General features: G+C 41.0%; 1 protein-coding gene across 2 annotated transcripts in view; it reads right to left on the reverse strand.

The window, feature by feature from the left end:
* Positions 1 to 5,296: 5,296 nt before the first annotated feature.
* The window catches only part of LOC140198894 (uncharacterized), a 77,478-nt gene continuing 60,925 nt past the window's right edge, over positions 5,297 to 21,849 (reverse strand). The window contains exons 6-8 of one of the 2 annotated variants that reach the window (XR_011886282.1): positions 18,326 to 18,654; positions 7,495 to 7,724; positions 5,297 to 5,390 (exon numbers count right to left, since the gene is read on the reverse strand). Coding sequence is in view for 1 of the 2 variants with exons in the window: in XM_072260104.1 (XP_072116205.1) it covers positions 18,377 to 18,654 (278 nt within the window). In the remaining variant the exon portion in view is untranslated. Of the gene's footprint in view, positions 5,391 to 7,494; positions 7,725 to 16,416; positions 18,655 to 21,849 lie in introns of those variants that run through there. The other variant, XM_072260104.1, reaches the window with a different exon arrangement.

The following is a 21,849-nucleotide window of genomic DNA, read 5'->3' on the forward strand; positions in this document are numbered from 1 at the left end:
CACAAGTTCTGAAGCTTTTTGACCAGAACTGTAGGAATGATGGTGTGAAACTCCGAGCATCCCGACATACAGTTGCAAGAAAAAGTTTGTGAACCCTTTGCTTTTCTGCATTAATTACTCATAAATTGTGGTCTGTTCTTCATCTAAGTGACAATAATAGACAAACACTTAAGTCTTTATTGAACACATTGTTTAATTATTCACAGTCCAAGCTGGAAAATTTATGTGAACCCTTGTATTTAAAACTGGTAGAACCTCCTTTAGCAGCAACAACCTCCACCGAATATTTCCTGTAGCTGCTGATCAGACTTGCACAACATTGAGGAGGAATTTTAGACCATTCCTCCATACAAAACTCCTTTGGTTCAATGTTTCTAGGATACTGTGCACGAACAGCCCTCTTCAGTTCATACTACAGCATCTCAGTTGGTCTCCTACTTGGCCATTCAAAAACACTAGTTTTCTTCTTTTTAAACCATTCTGTTGTTGATTTATTCTTTGTCTTTTGATCATTGTCTTGTTTCATCATCCAACTTCTATTAAACTTCAGGTGATGGACCACTACCCTGAAATTAGCCTGTAAAATCTCTTTGAATTTGTTGTTCCCAGAATGATTGCAAACTGTCCAGACCTTGAGGTAGCCAAGAAACCCCAAACCATGATGCTCCTTCCACCATGCTTCACAGTTGGATTGAGGTTTTGGTGTTGGTGTGCAGTGCCCGTTTTCCTCCAATCATAGCAGTATATATTTCTACCAAAAGTTCAGCTTTTGTCTTATCTGTCAACAAAACATTGTCCCACAAGTGTTGCTGAACAACTAGGTGGTCTTTTGCAAAATCGAGACGTACAGCAATCTTTTTTTTGGAGAGCAATGGTTTCATACGTGGTGTCCTTCCATGAACACAATTCTTGTTCAGTGTTCTTCTTATGGTGTACACATGAACACAGTCAACAAGCTCTAAAGATTTCTGCTGGTTTTTTGCTGTTTCCCCTTGAGTTCTTTTTCACTCCTTCAGCATTGCATGTAGTGCTCTTGGTGTGATCGTTGCAGGTTGCCACTCCTAGGGAGAGTAACAACAGTACTGACTTTCCTCCATTTGTAGACAATTTCACTTACTGTGGGCTAATGAACACTCAGGTCTTCAGAAGTGTTTTTGTAGCCTTTTCCAGCTTCAGGCCCCTCTACAATCCTTCTTCTAAGGTTATCTGAAAGTTGTTTGATCAAGGTATGGTGCACATAAACAGATCTTTTCTGAGAAGAGCAGGCTCTGTCAGTAACCTGACTTTGTGTGTCTTTTTTATAGGGCAGGCCATCTCTACAACCCAGAGTTGATTGTAATCTGTCATCTAATTGATTTCAACACCTGACTCCAAATGGCTTTTGTTAAACGCATTACCCCAGAGGTTGACATATATTTTTGAACCTAAACTGTGATTATTTAATGGTGTACTCAGTATTGATGAGAAAAAGTACAACTGTTTGTGCATTGTTAGGTTAGGCAGATTGTGTTTGTCTATTATTGTGACTTAGAGAAAGATCAGACAACATTTTATGAGTAATTAATGCAGAAATTGCAAAAGGTTCACAAACGTTTTCTTGCAGTTCTGGGTATTTGTACTGTCCATCCCTCTTCTGCCTATGACTTCTTCACCTGGATCCATCTATCACAGCCAGCTCTTGTTCCACTCTTTCCCTCCACCTTTCTATATTGGCTATCTCCCTCTTTCTTTTCAGTCCAGTTGAAGGGTCCTAACCCGAAATGTTAACTATCTCCATAGATGCTGTCCAGCCTTCTGAGTTCCTGCAATGCTTTGTGTGCTGCTCCAGGTTTAGCATCTACAGTCTAATTTCATTTGTTTCTCATTGAGGCACCAGGTTCAGGAACAGTTGTTACTCTTCAACTGTCAGGCTCCTGAACCAGCATAGATACCTTCACTCACCTCAATAGTGAACTGATTCCACAACCTACAGACTCACTTTCAAGAACCCTGCACTTCATGTTCTCAATATTGTTTGTTTCTTTGTTTATTTATTATGGCATTTCCACAGTTTGTCTTCTTTAGTAGATTGCTTGTCCGTATTTGCTTGTGTGTAGCTTTTCATGATTCGGTTGTGCTTCTTTGTATCTACTGTAAACGCCTGCAGGAAAGTAAATCTCAGGGCAGCATATGGTGATATACAGTACACTTGCTTCGATAATACATTTACTGTGAGCCTTTTAACTTTTTGAACTGTCTGCAATCATCCATTTTGAATAAATGCATAATGGTGACAGGATCCTGAATTATCCCTATGAACTGTGTTTCAAAAAGAGAGAGAGAGAATTATTTAACACCGAATTATTTTGAAAAGAGAGAGAGAGAGACGAAGACTAACGGTTGGACTGGCACTTTAAGAAATGAGAAAGAACTGGTTAACTGTTGGATTTCTGCTGAAGTGGAGATAGTACCGAGCAGCTCATAAGTTGCTATGGTCACCAAAGGCGGTGTTATTTAATGGTCACTGGATGTTATGATTTTCGGCAGGTTGTTGACACTTTCTTCAAGGATTTTTGCCTGTTTGCATTTCTTTCACCGAGAGAGGAAAGAGGAGTTATTTGAATGACAGGTGATACCCAGTACAGTGAGATAAATAGGAGGTCAGATGATAGACCTCAGACACATGTTTGGACACTGAATGAGCATTGTTGTTCCCGCAGAAAAGTGGGTTTTGGAGGATTGATCAGGCAGATCGATCCATCACTCTTGCAGTAGAAGGAAGGAAAAGGGGTTGACTGGTGGGGAGTTGTCCATGTGTCCACCCTTGCCTGGGGGATAGCTCCACCACAGAAAATCGGTCTCCTTTGTAAAAGTCACAGTCGGTGACTTTTAAAGGCTTTCGAAGGACAACAAGAAGATCGATGGCATCAGCTCACCTGAAGACTCAAATCTCTTCCTCTCTCTCTCTCCATTACTACTCAACTCAATACCACAAACTGAACTGAACTGAACTTTACTCATCATTGTAAGACTGTATCTTTTTACCCCTAGACTTAAAGAAGCTTGGTTTTTCATACATATATTTCCACACTTACTGATATACTTACTTATATATAAACATTGCTAACCTGTTTGATTTATCTACATTTATATTACTGTATTGCATAGTTACTAATAAATATTATTAGTTTATAACAATACTGAACTCCAAAGTGTTTTCCACCTCTGCTGGTTCTTTATTCCTGTCACGGGGTTCGTGACAGTGGGGAAAGCTTTCCCTGTCATGGATAGAGCTGCATCGAAAGGTTCAAAGGTTCATTTTATTATCTATGTAGGTATGCACAATTCAACTCTGAGATTTGCCTTCTATCTGGAAACCATAGAAATCATACAGAAAACCATAGAAGTAGTTGAAAGAAAGACATCAACAACCACCCATCCCCCCACCATCGAGACCATTACTTTTTGTGGGCTTTTTCTGATCTTTCCATATCAGGTAATAGCTTTGATTTTCCTCCATAAATCCAACAATTTCCAATGTATAGTAAATACTGCACTGTTTGAAAATTCATTGCCTCACTTTATCCATCATCAGCCTTGCCTGAGTGTTAGCACTCTTGATTCTGTTTTGGAAGGATGGTGTTACAACACGCGCCCATCCGTGCCAGCTTCTGAGCTTTAGATGCTTTAGCTCCCCAGAGTATGGATAGCTGGCATGATTCAACACAGTCTTGCTCATTGGCAATCATGTGTTGGGCGTCAAGGATTGGTCATTCAGGGAGCACCTGAACTGAGGTCCAGTGATCAATTGTAAGCCTACTTGTGATTTTGTTTGGTGTTTGTTTTGTGCTCAGGTTCTTGATCTGGTTTGAAACCATGTCTCGATCTTAGCCTTGAACACTCCAGCATTTGGGTCCAATCCATTCTTGTCAAGGGCTCTCGTCACAGATATAGCTTCAAGTCAAGTTCAAAGGACTACAATATTTACATTAAAGCTTCGAACTCACTGCTACAAGGCTGAGGTGCCATTTTCCAAGATGGATGTTATAGCCAGGTAACTAAGTGATCCTAAATATTTTTGGTGGAGGAACAAGAAGTTTTCCTGGTATCACAATCATGATTATATCCCTTCCACATTTGCACAGAAACCGGATCACAAAGAAACCATTTAAAAGTTCACTTGCTCACAAATATGATTGCACCACTGAAGAGAATCTTGCACCATTAATTGAACTAAATTGCATGGATTCTGGTGTGGAACTGAAGTCACTCATGATACAAATGGGAACTTAGTAATGACTATGCCACTGCAGTGCATGTCTGAACAAATTAGACCAACTTCATTTAGCTAATTCAAAGTGACAACCCAGCACAGGAATAATCTCTAATTGCACTGTTTAGGCATGGAAAAGAGTTTCACTGCATATTGCTTTCACACAGAGATATCTTATATGTGGTTGTTATCTTATCTATTTGCTTTCTGCTGCCTGTGACTGTTGGTACTGTGGTTTGGTCCTTGGCCCCGGAGTAGTTGTAGTCATGGGTATTCATCTGTTCACTAGCGTCCAAAGAATCCAGGACATCTTCAAGGAGCTTCTCCTCAAAAAGACAGTATCAACATTAAGGACTCCGTTACCCAGGGCATGCCCTCTTCTCATTGACAACATCAGGTAGGAGGTACAGAAACCTGAAGACACACAATCAGAGATTCAGGAGCAGCTTCTTCCCCTCTGCCATCTGATTTCTGGATGGACATTCAAACCAAGAACACTACCACACTACTTTTTTCATATCATAACTCTTTTGCACTACATAACTATTTTAACTATTTAATATTGGCATAAAGGGGGGCGTTGGGAACAGACCCAAATGCAAAACACAGACACTGAAATACTAGGAACAGGAACGGACGAAACTAAATGGTGGGACAGGACCTAGACTTGGAGTAGGGACAGGAACACAGACTAGGAGAGGGAAGCAGGACCAGGACGAGGGACTGGGAACAAGGAGCCCTGAGCATGGACTCCGAAACAGAGACTTGATGAGAGAGATCCATCGCCACTGTCACTGAGAACATAAAAACTCAAATAAAAGTCACAATTAAACACAAGCTTCTATTTGATACAAATGATAACATAAAGGTAAGAGATAAGAGCACCAGAGGCTGTTTTGCCCCTCGAGTCTGTTCATCATAGCCACAGCTGATACACCTCAACACATTGTCCTTACCTATCCAAAATCTGCTGACTTCAGAAGTGCACTTAATTCTTTGACGTGGACCTGTAGTATTGTCATCTGCACAGTACATAGACGGGATTGGATCATTGCCGGCTGATTGTTAAAAGCTTTCATCTGAATTTTCCAGTTGCTTCCATTTTATTGGTGCTTGCATGAGGCTCCATTCTATATTGCTTTAACAAAAGTAATTTATATATGCAGTGATGATTTAAATTAAATGATGCAAATTGTCATTTACTAAATATATTGATCTGTTGATTAAAAATAATACAAAGAATTTTCATACCAGAATCATCTTTTTTGAAAGATCAATTTTCTTTTTAAGATAACTACAGTTCTGTGCAAGACTCTTAGGCAGCTTAGATTTTATATTCAAATTTTGTTTTAGATGTTTATTTTTCTCTTCTGCATTTGTGTGTCAGTAGAAAAGAGCAAATTTTAGATTACGAAACATTCATTTTCCAAAAAATTAAATGTTACCAAGAAATATTTGTAGTTCTTTGAAGAAAGTAACATATAATAGACCACCTTTCAAATAAAAACTTGATTACTTAGTATGTATCTAGCCCAGTGCATGATTAAACCAAGATAACAAACACAGACATCCCACCTCTCCCAGAATTTCCGGGAGTCTCCGGCATATTAATAGTGGCTCCCTGATGCCCGCAAATTATATACAATATCACGGAAATCAATTTTTTTGAGAGCGAGCGAGAGCGCGCCATAGCAGAGTGTTCCAAAAAAAATAAAACGTTCGTCATCCCAGACTACACTAAAGTGTACCCCTGCCTAATAGGGGTCAAAATAATGACAGTGTTGCTCGCTGCACTGTTTGCAACAGTGACTTTTCTATTGCCCATGGTGTAAAAGACGTGTTGAGGTGAGTTTAACAGGTGACATTCGTTCATTAGCATAGCTAACGTTATTTAAACTAGCTGGCTAGCTGCTAACGAGCTACTCTGTTGCAGACATCCCACCTCTCCCGGAAGTCTCCCACAAATTGATGGTGCTACCTCCCTGAAATAAGTTTTTGCAGGGTGGGATGTCTGCAAACAGGATGCTAATGACTAATGACATAATGAGTTGAAACCATTAAACTGATTAACTGAAACAGAAATAGGTGTAGAGAAATCAAACTGGACAAAGGACAGCTAAACTAAAAGGTGAGATTGTGGCAGATGTGGGAGGTTAATCTTCAAATCATCAATTCTAACACCATGACAAGAATGAGTTTAGTAACAAGACCACAAGCTGGTCATCCTGCGTCAGCAAGGTCTCTCCCAAGCAGAAATGTTGTGGCAGACAGGGGTTTCCAGATGTGCTGTCCAATCTTTTTTGAAGAAGCACGTAGAAACAGGCAAGGTTGATCAGAAATGCAGTGCTCGGACACGGAAACTGAGTGCAGGAGACAGGATATACACCAAACTAATGTCCCTTCTAACTCAGAAGTCCAGTACTGCTAACAGCTCTGAACACACAGAAACTACTGGAACCCGAGCACACCCCTCAATAGTCTGGAGAAGTTATTTCAGAAATGTTCACAGTAGAGTTGCTGCCAAAAAGCCATTCCTTCGAAGTGGAAACAAAGCCAAGAGACTCTCCTACGCACAAAAACACAGGATGGGTGTGCTGAACAACGGCAGCAACTACTCTGGACTGACAAGACAAAATTTGAAATTTCTGCCTCAAACAAGAGGCAGTTTGTCCATGGAAAAGCTGGACAGCGATACACAGATGAGTGTCTGCTACCAACAGGGAAGCATGTCAGAGGTTCCCCGCATCGTGGGGCTGCATTTCTGCAAATGGAGTTGGTGATCTGGTCAGAATTAATGGAATCCTCAGTGCTGAGAAGTTCAAACAGATTCTGATCCATCATGCAATACCATCAGGGAGGTGTCTGATCAGTCCTAACTTCATTATATGTCTAAGGCTTTTGCACAGTACTGTTTTTTAAAGTAGAAGATAGGTTCCTAAGATTGCAATAGTTGCTAAAACTTCCATATGTGAAAATAATTTCAAATCGAGAAGAAGGAGGGTTATTTTTAATTTCATTATCTAGTGTCATCTATGCAGGAAAATGTCCAGCCATTACATAAATCCAAACAAATTTCAAATCCTTTCAGGCTATAAAGCTGAAAATGATTTCCAAATCAAATTACTTCAGAAGTGCACTTAATTCATTGTTACAGGTTTGTAGTTCCGTCATCTGAACAGATACATTAGGTTGCATAATTACAAGCTGACCATAAAAAAGCTTTCATCTGAAGATTACTATACCCTGATTTTCCAGTTGTTTACTCAGATCGGTGTGTGGATGAGCCCAAAGCGCTGTTCAAAAACACGATAGGTAAAGTGAAGGATTGCATCGTCCCGAAAGTGCTGTAGGCCTCACTCTTTTGCCTGTTGCCCAAAGGAAGAATTCTGAGAGATCAGAAGCTGGAAGAACCATTCGCAGACTCCATGCCTACTTGTTCACCTTCTGAGACTCCAACAACCACTCGCTAATTCTGGAATGTGTTAAGAAAAAAGAATAAAGTCAGCTTTTTGTAAAAAAAAAATGAACATTACAACAATGATAAATACATTGAATACAAAAAATGGAGACAAAGAAGTATGCAGTACTTTGTCCCTTAAACCACCCACTAAGCTCCCCCCCATCATCACTACTTTATCATTTCCTGTCAGTCACTTTATGTACAGACAGTCCCATACATAGTGTCACTTTATGTACATACAATCAATCTATGTACATAAGCTTATAGAAATATAGAAAACCTACAGCACAAAACAGGCTCTTCAGCCCACAATGCTTTGTCTAACATGTACTTACTTTGGAAATTACTTAGTGTTACCCGTAGCCCTCTAAGCTTCATGTACCTATCCAGGACTCTCTTAAAAGACCCTATTGTATCTGCCTCCACCACCATCGCTGGCAGCCTATTCCACGCACTCACCACTCTGCATAAAAACCATACCCCTGACATCTCCTCTGTACCTAATGTATTTATATTTATTGTATATTTTTATTGTGTTCTTATTTTGATCTTACTGTTGCTATTATTTTTGTTTTGTGATATGAAACATTATTTCTGAGCTGTATTGGATTTGGTGTAACAATTATTTCATTCTCCTTTACACTTATGTACTTGAAATGACATTAAACAATCTTGAATTTTGAAACACTCAGCATGGATTTATTCAGCTCCAACATCACCCATGAAGTTGACTCCATCAAAGACCAAGTCTGATCAACTAGCATTCTTTACCTCCAGCACTGGTACACAGTGGGTGCAATGTGTATCACTTACACATTTACCCTGAATTAACCTGGACAATGACAGGAGCCTCCAAGCCCATAACACAGAGAAGGAAAAGGGCAGCAGTCCATGGAAAGAGAACCATTTGCAGGTTCCCCTGAAAGCTGCACTCAAGCCTAACCTGGAAAAAGATCACCTATCCTTCACTCCCACTGAATCTACAACTTCAATTGCCCCCTTAACAGCATTGCTTTGATTATGAGTAAGGCAAAGGTCTTAACCCAATGCCAAATTGTTTGAAGCATAGGATGTTGGTATTCCAAACACTGCTAATCAAATGCTCTTGGCATCACTAGTATATTAGAGATTAGAAGTCCACTGTTATCAGGAATAGGAGTTTCATCTCTCAGAACAATTTGTAAAGTATAAGAAATATGTCTGTTTCATGCATAAGAATACACGTCAAAATCAAATGCAATATCTGAACTAGTGCTACTCAAGCCAGTTCTGCCATTCAATTAACTCATCTCTGATTTTAACTCCTCCGTCAACTTCAGATCCACCCCTTGCCAAACCAAGTATACTGATGTTGCTGTGGCTAAATACCCCAATTAGTAATCTAGATATTTAGACAAATAATCCAAAGGTATGAGTTCAAATACCATCCTAGCTGCCATAGAAGTTAGATTAAATGAATAAATTAGAATTTGGAAATAAAAAGTGTCCAACTAGTACTAGTTGTGAACAGACCCTTCACCCCAACTGATTCCATCTATTGGAATCACATCTTCCCACATTTAGTCCAATACCGATACATCTGACTTTAGCTTCTCCGTCTCAGACTGCAAGGTGATCACTGCCTTGCCAATCAGGTCACTCCATACCCTCCGTGTCACAACCACGGATTCAGCAGTGCAGTAGATATGGCAACTGCGTTTGTGAATTTGCACGTGTGAGCTAATTATTATTTAACTGTGATAGTATTTAACTCCATATTTGTCGTCGTAGTGCTTGTCAAGACTTGGACAGAGCATAGCAACGCTTTGCTGCTGTTTTGCTTTTGGCCTTCCCTGAAATATTGGACTTTCTAGTCAACTGACTCTGAAGACTAGGGGTATTCGTTTAACGTTTAGATGTTCTTTCCAGCCGCAGTATAGACTTCATGTTCCTTTCAAGAGTTTTAGTTAATGGCCCTGTTTGGCCTAGTGTTTATTGTTTATTTTCCCTTTAACACTATTCATATTAAAGTCTGTGGACTATTGACCTGCTTCAGTGTCTCTCACTCCGCACTTGGGCCATATCCGAACCTGGTAACACTCTGTCCGTTTATTGTGTATCTTTGGACGTTAAGCTCTCACAACTCAGTGATGCTCACAACATCATACCTGCCAATCTCTAACTGCACTACAAAATCATCTACTTATGTGCATTCAAATAAAACACATTCATCACACTTTTTGATTTTGTCCCAATGTTATACTTCAATTCATCCCATTGACTCTAATGTTGCCCTATCATCTACCTGCTTTTCCTCACAGTAAAACTACACACTGCATCTAATTGCTTACCAACTGCCCCATCCCTTGCCTGTCACTTTGGTTCCTAACCCCCTGCCAAATTAGTTTAAATCCTCCCCAACAGCTCAAACAAACCTGTCCACAAGGATGTTGGTCCCCTCTCAGATTCAGGTGTAATGGGTCCTTTTTGTACAGGTTCTAACTCCTCAGAAGGGATCCAAATGATCCAAAACCATGCCTCCTGACCCTGCACCTATTCCTCAGCCACGCATTCATCTGCCAAATCATCCTATTTTCCCCCTCATTGGTGTGTGGCACAGGCAGCAATCCTGGGATTACTACCCTGGAGGTCCTGCTTTTCAGCTTCCTAGCTCCCTATATTCTCTCTTGAGAACCTCTTCCCTTTTCCTATCTATGTTGTTGGTACCAGTATTTACCATGACTTCATGAGTTCTGGCTTCTCCCTTTAGAATGCTGTGGGCCTGATCTGAGACATCCCTGACCCTGGCACCTGGGAGGCAACATATCATCTCTATGTCTCTTTCACATCCACAGAATCTCAAGTCTTCTCCTCTATGGAATCCACTAGCACTGTAATGTATTGTGTGAGTATTCATAGCGTCAGAGTGCGTATGACATCAGGACGTGGAAAAAGTGAAAATGGAAGTCTGGTGAATAAATGTGGTTGTTCAATCTACAGCAGTGTCTGAGTCACATCAATATTACATGGTGTCAGAAGAGATCACAAAAAAAAAGGAAGTGAAGTCACGTAAAAGATGTCACTGTTACAGCCACCATCAAGTTTAAGCCTACAAGGTAATCTTTTTGAGAACTGGAAAATATGGATCCAGAAGTTTGAGCTGTTTTGCACCGCTAACAGCGTAGCTGAAAAGACGGAGAAAGTGCAATGTGCTACGTTTCTGATTGTGGCGGGAGAAGAGGCAATAAAGGTTTGTAACACGTTTGTCTTCCAAGATGATGAGCAAGGTAAAATTGAAGTGTTGAAGAAAAAGTTTCAAGATTACTGCGAACCGAGAAAAAACCTACCGTACATCCGACACCGGTTTTTCACGAGGGCTCAAGGACCAATAGAGACCATAGACGTTGATGTAACAGATTTGAACAGCAAGGCAAAAGACTGAGTTCGGACAACTGTATGACTCTTTAATACGTGACAGGATTGTATGCAGCATACGAGATGATCAAGTGAGAGGTACGCTATTGAAAGAGGCGGATCTGACATTAGAAAAGGCGATTGATGTTTGCCTTGCCAGCAAGATCATGTCAAGTCAGGTTAAAGTGCTCAATGAAGAGATTGAAGTGCACAAAATAAAAACTGAAAACTGACAAGAGTAGGACAAAGCCAGCTCCACAGGATGATCAGAAGGAGGTTAACTGCAACAGATGTGGTTGTAAACATGGATACAGAAAATGTCCAGCCTTTGGTCAGATATGCAAGTTATGCCAGAAAAGAAATCACTTTGTAAAGATGTGCAAATCGAAGGAGCACACAAGGAAAATGCATGCTGTGGAACAGAGTGAGGGCAACAGTGACATGTTCATTGGCCCAGTTGAGTGGAACAGGAGGTATGCATCAAGAATATTGGCAATGCAGGAATGGAGGATGAAGATGATTGGACTCAAGATCTGCTAATAAACAGGAGGAATGTGACATTTAAGCTTGACACTGGGGCAAAGTGCAATGTAATGTCAGCAGAAACATTCAACTCACTGGACATCAGAGGAAGACTGAGAAAATCCACCTGCAAGCTTGTTGCATATTTCGGCCACAAGACAGCGCCACTGGGCAAAAAAAGCACTCACCTGTGTGTACAAAGGTCAACATTACAACATCGAGTTTGAAATAGTACAGCAACGTGTTCCAGCAATACTGGGCAAAGCAACATGTACAAAACTAGGCCTGGTGAAGCGAATCTATGGTGTTGAAAAAGAAAATGACATTCTCAAAGACTTTGATGATTTGTTTTCTGGATTGGAATGTTTACCAGGGAAACACCATATCCAGATTGATCCAACTGTTGCACCAGTTGTGCATGCCCCGAGAAAGATTCCAATAGCTCTCGGGGATCAAGTAGTGGAGGAGCTACACCGACTGGAACAGATGGGAGTCATAGCAAGACAAATGGAACCGACCGACTGGGTGAATAGTATTGTGACAGTGGTCACAGAAAAAAAGACGAGGATTTGCATGGATCCTCAAGATCTCAACCTAGCCATCAAAAGAGAGCACTATCCGCTGCTCACGGTGGAAGAGGTTGTCTCCCGCATGCCTAATGCAAAAGACTTTTCAGTATTAGATGCAAATCAAGGTTTCTGGCAGATCAAGCTGGATGAAGAAAGTTCCAAATTGTGCACTTTCAACACGCCCATAGGGAGATATCATTTCCTATGTCTACCCTTTGGGATTTCTTCTTCATCAGAGGTAATCCAGAGATCCGTGGCACAAATGATTGAAGGCCTGGATGGGGTGGTCAACACCATTGATGATTTGCTGATACGGGGTGACACAATTGAGGAACATGATCAGAGACTGAGGAAGCTCCTGGAGAGAGCACGTGAGTACAACCCAAAACTGAACAAAAGTAAATGTAAGTTCAGAACTACAAAGGTTAAATACATAGGTCATGTACTCAGTGCTGATGGGCTAAAACCAGATGATGAAAAGGTCAGAGCTGTGGTACAGCTACCACCACCTGAAGACAAGCAAAAACTATTGAGGTTCATGGGCATGATACAATATCTCGCCAAATTTATTCCCAACTTACCAGAGGTCAGCGCTCCACTGCGAAAGCTACTAGAGGGCAACACTGAATGGCACTGTGAAGACGAACAAAAGAAAAGTTTTGACACATTGAATGAGTTGGTTAACAATGCACCAGCACTCAAGTTCTATGATGTCAATAAACCAGTGACGATGTCTGTGGATGCCAGTTCAGAGGGAATAGGAGCTGTTACACTGCAGGATGGGAGGCCTGTGGCGTATGGATCATGAGCACTTACGGACTGTCAACGCCGATATGCTCAAATCGAGAAGAAATTACTTGCCATAGTTTATGGGTGTGAGAAGTTCCACCAATATGTATATGGCAAAGAAATCCAGGTTGAGAATGATCATAAACCACTTGAGAACATCTTCAAGAAGCCACTCCACCAAGCTCCTATGAGGCTGCAAAGGATGCTTCTCAGGCTACAGAGGTACACTCTCACAGTCACCTATAAGCCAGGTAAAGCACTGTACATCACTGATGCTTTGAGCCTTGCTTACCTCAAAGAGCAAAAGGAAGAGTTGCTAGGAAGAGAGCTGGAGGTCAATTGGGTTACACCTCAGCTACCCATCTCAGAGGAGAAGTTGAACATGTTCAGGAAAGTGACTGCAGATGATCCTGAAATGCAAATGCTAAGAGACATTACAATGAATGGATGGCCAACAGAAAGAAAAGATGTTCCAAAGGAAATGCTGAAATACTGGACATTTAAAGAGGAAATCAGCTATGCATCAGGACTAATGTTCAAAATGGCAAAACTGATCGTACCAAACCAAATGAGACAGGAAATGCTCAACAGAATTTATGAGTCACACCTGGGGATAGTGAAATGTAAAGAAAGAGCAAGGGACATTCTCTATTGGCCAGGCATGTCAACTCAGATAGAGGACATTGTGTCTCTGTGTGCTGTCTGTAATGAAAACAAAAACAGCAATCCAAGAGATCCTCTGCTTCCCCACCCACTACCAGGAAGACCATGGGAGAAGATTGGCACAGATCTCTTTCATTACAATGGTGCAAAATATCTGCTTTGTGTGGACCACTATTCAAAATATCCGGAGATCACCAAGTTAAGTGACACGTCCATTCAAGGTGTCATTACCACAACAAAATCGACATTCGCAAGGCATGGTATTCCAGAAATTACCATTAGTGACAATGGTCCAGAATATACCAGTGTAGAGTTCAGAGAGTTCTCAGAAATCTGGGAGTTTCAGCATGTTACTTCCAGTCCAGGGCACGCTCAGTCTAATGGACAAGCAGAGAGAACTGTACAAACTGTCAAGAAAATGCTCAAGAAGGAACAAAGCAGCAACAGTGACTCTTACATTGTTCTGCTTGAATACCGCAATACACCGATTGAGGGTGTGGGGTTCTCTCCTGCACAGCTGTTGATGGGATGTCATCTGAAGTCCAAACTGCCAACATCCACAACTCTACTGACTCCTGAAGGTAATGCTCAAGTACATGACAAGCAAAAGTACAAGCAAGTAAAGCAAAAGAGCTACTATGACAGACATACAAGACAGTTGCCAGATCTGCATACAGGTGAAAATGTCAGAATACAGAGGGGAGACACCTGGCAACCAGCTGTGGTTGTGAACAGACATCAGCAACCAAGATCCTTCATAGTTCGCACGCCGGATGGAAGAGTCTACAGGAGGAACAGGAAGCATCTGCTGAAGACAGGCGAGAGTGAGTTTCCACGTACAGATGCACAGGACATTTCCACATATACCGACATGGAAACAAACGACACCAAGAGTGATACAGACCACAAAGACACAGAGGTCACTCGAGAGACTGACGCTGATGAAGGACCAGCACAGTCACAGTTGTATCACACACGGGCTGGGAGACAAGTCAAACTTCCAGCTAGATACAGAGACTAGACATGCATACAGTCTCACAGAGTTTAAGGCAAAGTCACACATGTCATAAGTTCCAAGGTGTGAAATAAAGGGTTTATTAGTCTATGTTAGTAAAAGAAAATACACTGCTGTTAGTATTGTAAGATACAATGCAGAATACAGTACCAGGTAAGATTTTTTTGTTTATGTCACGGATGTTGTACTGTAGGAAGGGCATACCTAGATGCATTGTTTTGGTAATTCACAGTGCTGTAAAAAGAAAAAAAATCTTGGGAAGTTGGATGTAATGTATTGTGTGAGTATTCGTAGCGTCAGAGGGCGTATGACGTCAGGATGTGGAAAAGTAAAAATGAAAGTCTGGTGAATAAACGTGGCTGTTCAATCTACAGCGGTGTCCGAGTCACATCAATATTCCAATCACTACTGCATTCCTCTTCTTCCTCCTTCCCAATCGAGCAACAGGGTCAGTCTTAATACCAGAGACCTGGTTGCTATGACACCCTTCCCCCACCAGAAGTATCCAAAGTGGTGTAATTATTATTGAGGGGATCGGCCACAAGAGTACACACAGGGTTCTTTTCTCTTCTCCTGACGGTCACCAGGTATCAGCCTCTTGCAACTTAGGGGTGACTACCTCCTATCTGTCACTTCCTCGTTCTCTCTCATGAGCTGAAGGTCAACTAGTGCAGCCCCATTTCTTCAACATGGCCCCTTAACACCGCTGATGGAGTATAGTGTAGGGGGGGTATAATCATGCACTTTGATAGGAGTGAAGGCATAGAAATTCAAAAATCAGAGGTGCAAAGGGACTTGTGAGTCCTTGTGCAGGATTCCTTAAAGGTTAACTTATAGGTTGAGTCACTGGTAAGGAAGCCATACACGATGTTTGCATTCACTTCAAGAGAAATAGAATATAAAAGCAAGGATGTAAAGCTGAGGCTTTATGAGGCATGGATCAGACTGCAGTTGGCAAACTGTGAGCAGTTTTGAGCCACTTCTCATAGAAAGGATGGGCAGGCACTGGAGAGGAACCAGAGGAGGTTCATGATTCCAGGAATGGAAGGGTTAATTCTCATGTGTGAAGCCAAGCAGAGCTGCAGAACGGATGCTGTTAATGAGAGAGAGATAACGAGAGACAAAGGAGAGCCATTCAAAATGCTAATAAGAGAGAAGAGAGAGATAACGAGAGAGAGACACACATAATTCAGTATGTTGGTGTCTGCCACAGACAGTTTGCTCTGAACCTGAACTGTTCATTAGCAATCCTGCTGAGACAATAGGAAATGTGAAGTTTGATGGAAAGGTGATACCCCATCAGCGGGAGGATAAAATAGTGGGTTTGCTAAGGCACAACACACACGCCACGAGACCCTGGAAAGAGTATTGTGCCCCACAAGTTGGTGGGAGTTTGGATGACCGATTCGCGAGAATCGGTCAGAGGCTCACAGGGTGTAAAAGTACGACCGGTGGGGACCTGTAGTGTGTCCGCCCTTGCCTGGGTGCAGGGTTCACCACGGAAGAATGATCGCATCCGGAACGGAGGGGTCACAGTCGGTGACCACAATGGGATTAAAAGGCATCGAAAGCTTTGCCTGAAACCTCAACTGTATCTCACACTCTCTCTCTCTCTCTCCAACGGTACAACAGCAGCGATTACTTCGAACTACACTGGACTGAACTGAACTCTGCTTCACCTCAAGACTGATCATTTTACCCCTAGACTGCGATAGAGCTTGGTTAATTCCTATTACTCTATTTCTGTGTATATGTTTGCTATCATTTGCTATCATTGATAACCTGTTATATTTATATCCTTGCGGTTAGTGTACTGTATTACTTATTTTCTTAATAAAACTTTATTAGTTTCTAGTAATCACAGACTCCAACGAGTGTTCTATTTCCGCTGGTTTGACAATCCAGTTACAGGGTACATAACATAATGAATGAGGAGTGTTTGATAGCTCTAGGTCTGTACTCAGTGATGTGTAGAAGAAGGGGGTGATCTCAGTGAAATCTATTGAATATTGAAAGGCCTAGATAGAGTGGCTGTCAGGAAGATGTTTCCTATAGTACGGGAGTCTAAGACCAGAGGACACTATGACGAAATACAGGAATGTCCATTTAGATTAGGAGGAATTTTTTTAGCCAGAGTGTTGTGAATCTGTGAAATCCATTGCTACAGATGACTATGGAGGCCGTCATTGGGTATATTTAAAATGGAGGTTGGAAAGTTCTTGATTAGTCAGGATGCCAAAGTTACGGGGAGAAAGGAGAAGAATCAGCTTGAAAGGGATAATAAATCAGCCGTGATAGAATGGCACAGCAGACTTGATGGTCTGAATGGTCCAATTCTCTTCTGTCTTAAGGTCTTTTCCACCTATCACCTCCAGGCTTCTTACTTCATCCCCTCACCCACCTAGCAGCACCTAGCAACTTCTAGCTGGTAGTCCTTCCTGTCCCTCCACCGTCTTCTTCTGGCTTCTTCCTCCTACATTTCTAGTCCTGATGAAAGTTCCCAGCAAAAGCAGCAACTGTTCATTCCTTTCCATGTATAGTTCCTGGCCTGCTGAGTTACTCCAGCACTTTGTATGTATTTTGTATTTAAGATATATTCCGCAATTTGACATTTAATATTCTGTATGTTAAAAGCTTGCTTTTTGCATGATTTGTTCTTTTTTATCACACGTTAGGTGTTTGATGTTTTTTTCAATTAGGCTCCATGTTGTTTCTTTTTTTTTGTGGCTGCCTATGGGAGAACAAATCTCAGAATGGTCTGCAGTATACATATTTCAATAATAAATTTACTTTGAAATTTTGAAGCTTGATTTTGTATTTCACTGCATTTGTATTACTACATTTGCTGTTTTCTTCTAATTGAATTCAGTACAGGAATAAGGTTTTACAGAATGACAGAATAATGCCATTCAGCCCATTGAGCTTCCCAGCTCGCAATTTAGCTCAATCCCAGTTAGTAATACTGTCCAGTTGTTTCTCTACAACCCATTAAATTTATTCCTTTTAGATACTTAACCAACTCTTTTTAGATTTCTAGAATTAAAACTGTCAACTACAACCCTTACAGTGTATTCCAGATGCTAAACACTCAGTGTGTAGAAAATTCTTTCCTATGTTAAATTTGAAACAATACCTCAAGAGATGAGTTAGCAGGTTTGATGAAGGAGCTGCATTTATATTGTGCTTGACATCACAGCTCCAGATATCGATCAACATCACAAATCTAAATGCAAATCATTTCTGAACCAAGTGAGGTAAGAATGTAAAGATATTAAATATGGTAATAATCATTTTGCCTCACTAATCTTATCTACCATTCTGTTAGTTACAACAACTCAATTTTCATCCCATTTCAGGACTCTTTTTTACACTCCCAAAAATTAATCTGATAAGAAACAACCTCCAGTTCAAATATATTGTGGGGTTCTTAAGAGAATACTTTCTTGAGAAGTACAACTATTGCAAAGATTTTGTCTTAGTTATTTTTCTGGATAGTACTTTGAGTATTATGGTTTTCAGCTAATGGAAGAATATCTTTCAAGTCTAAGAACACTGAAAATAAATCATAAGGAAATTCTAATAGTTCGGAGGCAAGAACATTAAAATCTCCACATGCAGCTAAATATCTTTTGATGCACGTAAATTACTTGTGAAATATTCACATTTATGTTCAAGTCCATTGCCGTTGCACCCTGTGGTGGATTCAGCATTTGCTATTGCATTCGCAATTGCTCCAATTGTCTCTCCAGTTCTTCCATCACTGTTTGGCCCCGAAGTTCCAGATCTGCTTCAGCTATTAATGGCTCTCTATTCACTTCTGATGTACTCCAATACTCCAAAACTACAGTAATAAGTTGTTGTTTGTCTGACGATGTAGAAACAGAGACACCATGTTTAATTAGGTACTTCAATATATTCTCGCGTGGAACCTTCTTGCGTTTCAGGAGCTCTTCTGCACTTTGGCTGTGGTTCAGAATGATATCGATGAGGTCTGCAAGAAAGTTCAAGAATATGTCATTTCTCTGCACGTAAATGCCTAATCTCAACATTTGATTGTAAGTAAAATTAAAATAGGAATTATAAGTACAATAATTAGCTCACTAAGGTAAATGAGAACGAGAAATTAAGATGCTACTGTAATTCAACTAAAAAGAAAATACCCTGATTCTGCACTCAGTGAGGGAGAAATATGCCCACTGTTGCCAGGTTTGCTGCCTCTCAGCTCAGGGATTGAGGTTCAATGCTGACTTCCGCTGCTGTCTGTGCAGAGTTTGCACTGTGACCAAGTGGGTTTCTACCTGGAGATGGATTTCCTTCCGAACTCCACATGCAGACTGGAACGCTGATGGGTCACCCTAGTGTGTGGGTAAATGGAGGGATCTGGAGGGAGCTGAAGGGAATGTGGGTGGATTAAAATAGGATTAATGAATGTAAATGGGTACTTGATGGTCAGCACAGACATGTGAGGTGAAGAATCTTTTCTTTGCTGTTTGATGTCTAGTATGCTTAATGACACAGACAGATGTTTTAAAGCAATACACACAAAATGCTGGAGGAACTCAGCAGGTCAGGTAGTATCTATGGAAAAGAGTAAACAGTCAATGTTTTGGGCCAAGACCCTTCAGCAGGACTGGAAAGGAATGTGAGATGACAAAATAAGAAGGTGCAGGGAAGAGAGGAAGGTGATAGGTGATAGGTGAAACTGGGAGATGAGGAGAGGGTGAAGTAAAGAGCTGGGAAGTTGATTCACGAAAGAGATAAAGAGCTGGAGAAGGGAGAATCTGATAGGAGGGGACAGCAGACCATTGATGAGAGGGAAGGGGGTGGAGCACCAGAGGGAGGTGATTGCAGGTAAGGAGATGAAGTGAGGGAGGGAAAACAGGAATGGGGAATGGTGAAGGGGGGAGGGAGGGCGGTCATTACCATAAATTCAAGAAATCGGCTTAGAGGCCATCCAGACAGAATATAAAGTGTTGATCCTCCATCCTGGGTGTGGCCTCATCAATACAGTAGAGAAGGCTATGGACTGACATGTTGGAATACAAGTAGAAATGAAATGGGTAGACACTGGGAGATCCAGCTTTTTGTGACAGACAGAGCGAAGGTGTTTGTTCAACCTTTCTCTGTAACTTGGGTGCTGGAATGCAGGTAACATTCTAGTAAATCTTCTCTGTACTCCCTCTATTTTGTTGACATCTTTCCTATAATTCGGTGACAAGAACTGTACACAATACTCCAAATTTGGCCTCACCAATGCCTTGTACATTTTTAATATTACATCCCAACTCCCATACTCAATGCTCTGGTTTATAAAGGCCAGCATACCAAAAGCTTTCTTCACCACCCTATGCACATAAGATTAAATAGATTAAATAGTAAATAGTACTCCAATTTAAACATGTGCTTAAGAGCTCTGCTTTCAGATTTTTTTCTCTTCTTCTGCATCACTGAATATACAAAAAATTAACTGATCATTCATTACCAATACATCATTTCTGATAAAATTATGTATGGCTGCATTGGTACAATTACTGTGCATTATCACTCCAATATTCTGGGTTTAAAGTGGAGTTTGATAGTTTCTTGATTAGTAATGTTGTCAAAGGTTACGGGGAGGAGGTAGGAGAATGGAGTTGAGAGGGATAATAAATCAGCCATTATGGAATAACAAAACAAACTTGATAGACTCAATAACTGAATTCTGCTCCTATGCCTTATGTTACCTTATTGAGATTCATTTACTTGCAGGCATTTTCAGGACAAGAAGCAGAACCAGAAAAAAAAAAGCAGATTAAGAAAAGGGTAAGAGAAACTAACTAGCACTTAATGCACTTGCACCTACCCAATCAAACCCTACTATTTTCTGGCCTATTTCATGGAATATAAACACAGAGGGTTCTGGTTAACTGGGACACATCAGTGTCAGTACATTTTGATCCAATTAAGTAGCTGCCCCAATTAGCTGAAGTTTCATGAAAATAGTTAAAAAGATAGAATAAAATCAAACTACCATTTAACTGAGATTACATATTGAAATGAAATATAGAACAGATTAGAACACTACAAATACCAGTACAGTACTATAAAACTGTGTATTAGTTCCTAATAGTTATCACAAAGGACTTCATCCGGTAAGTACACTGCTGTGTTCTTTTTACTGACCGTAAATAAACAAAATCAGTGCAAACTGCATTGCCTTCATTGCCTTCCTGCACAGTCAAAATTTTAAAAATACCAAAACTCGTTACTTTATGATTCTCCAACTATCGGCTCATAATGCAAGCAAACGCAACTAACACTATTTTAAAACTGCTGTGTCTGTCAGTGGCTGCAGATCACAACCATAGATCCACTTGCATGCCGAAGGGCCTGAATCAAATCACACAAATATAAAGCATTTTCAGCACTGAAGACATGAAACATCAAATTGCAGCCAGAAGTGAGTCCATAGCCATGAGCTGCCAAGGCAATCAAACCTTCTAGCCTGGGAACCGAGACTCCTGCACCTTCCGCCGGCAACACTGAGAAGGAGACCGGTCAAACACAGGCAGGTGGCACTGAACACCCATTCATTTTCCGTTCTCATTCTCGTTGAATTTAATCTTGCTCAACGCTTTAATCAGAGTGGAGCAATGGAGCCAACCACGGGTTTGTGTTCTGCTATTTGGAATCAACGCAGCCACCCCCAGCTACAGCCACAGTTACATTCCATGCTGAATCCCTCAGGAAATCACAGGAGCGACAGATCATTCAGTTGTCCCAATAATACATTGTTAAAAAGGGAAGTTACAGGCTGCAAACAATCACAGTTCAGAAGAAGTATATTTAGCAGAAGACGAGTATCCAGTAGTTTTCTAAACTGTCTGCAAGATGTTGCCATTGGTCGTTCATGCCATCTTGCTGGAAGACAATTATATGCTAATTATTCACCGCATATGCTACTGGATAAGTTAGGGTGGGTTGCCTTGTATAGGAATATCAGAAAGTCTATTAAGGTTTAAAAGGAGAAATTTTCAACGGTTCTTGTTTCAGTCGAAGCAAGCAGCTGAGAAGAGGGAGTGAAGAAATCGGGTAGAAAAAGTCGTTTTTTTTTAAACTCTGCACGGGCAGAAGGGTCTGCACTGCACAGGCGCGTGACGTAGCGCGCCAAGGTTTAAAAGCAGACCACCATATACAGCGGCCATCG

The sequence above is a fragment of the Mobula birostris genome, chromosome 6 (genome assembly GCF_030028105.1).
Source record: "Mobula birostris isolate sMobBir1 chromosome 6, sMobBir1.hap1, whole genome shotgun sequence".
Taxonomy (NCBI): domain Eukaryota; kingdom Metazoa; phylum Chordata; class Chondrichthyes; order Myliobatiformes; family Myliobatidae; genus Mobula; species Mobula birostris.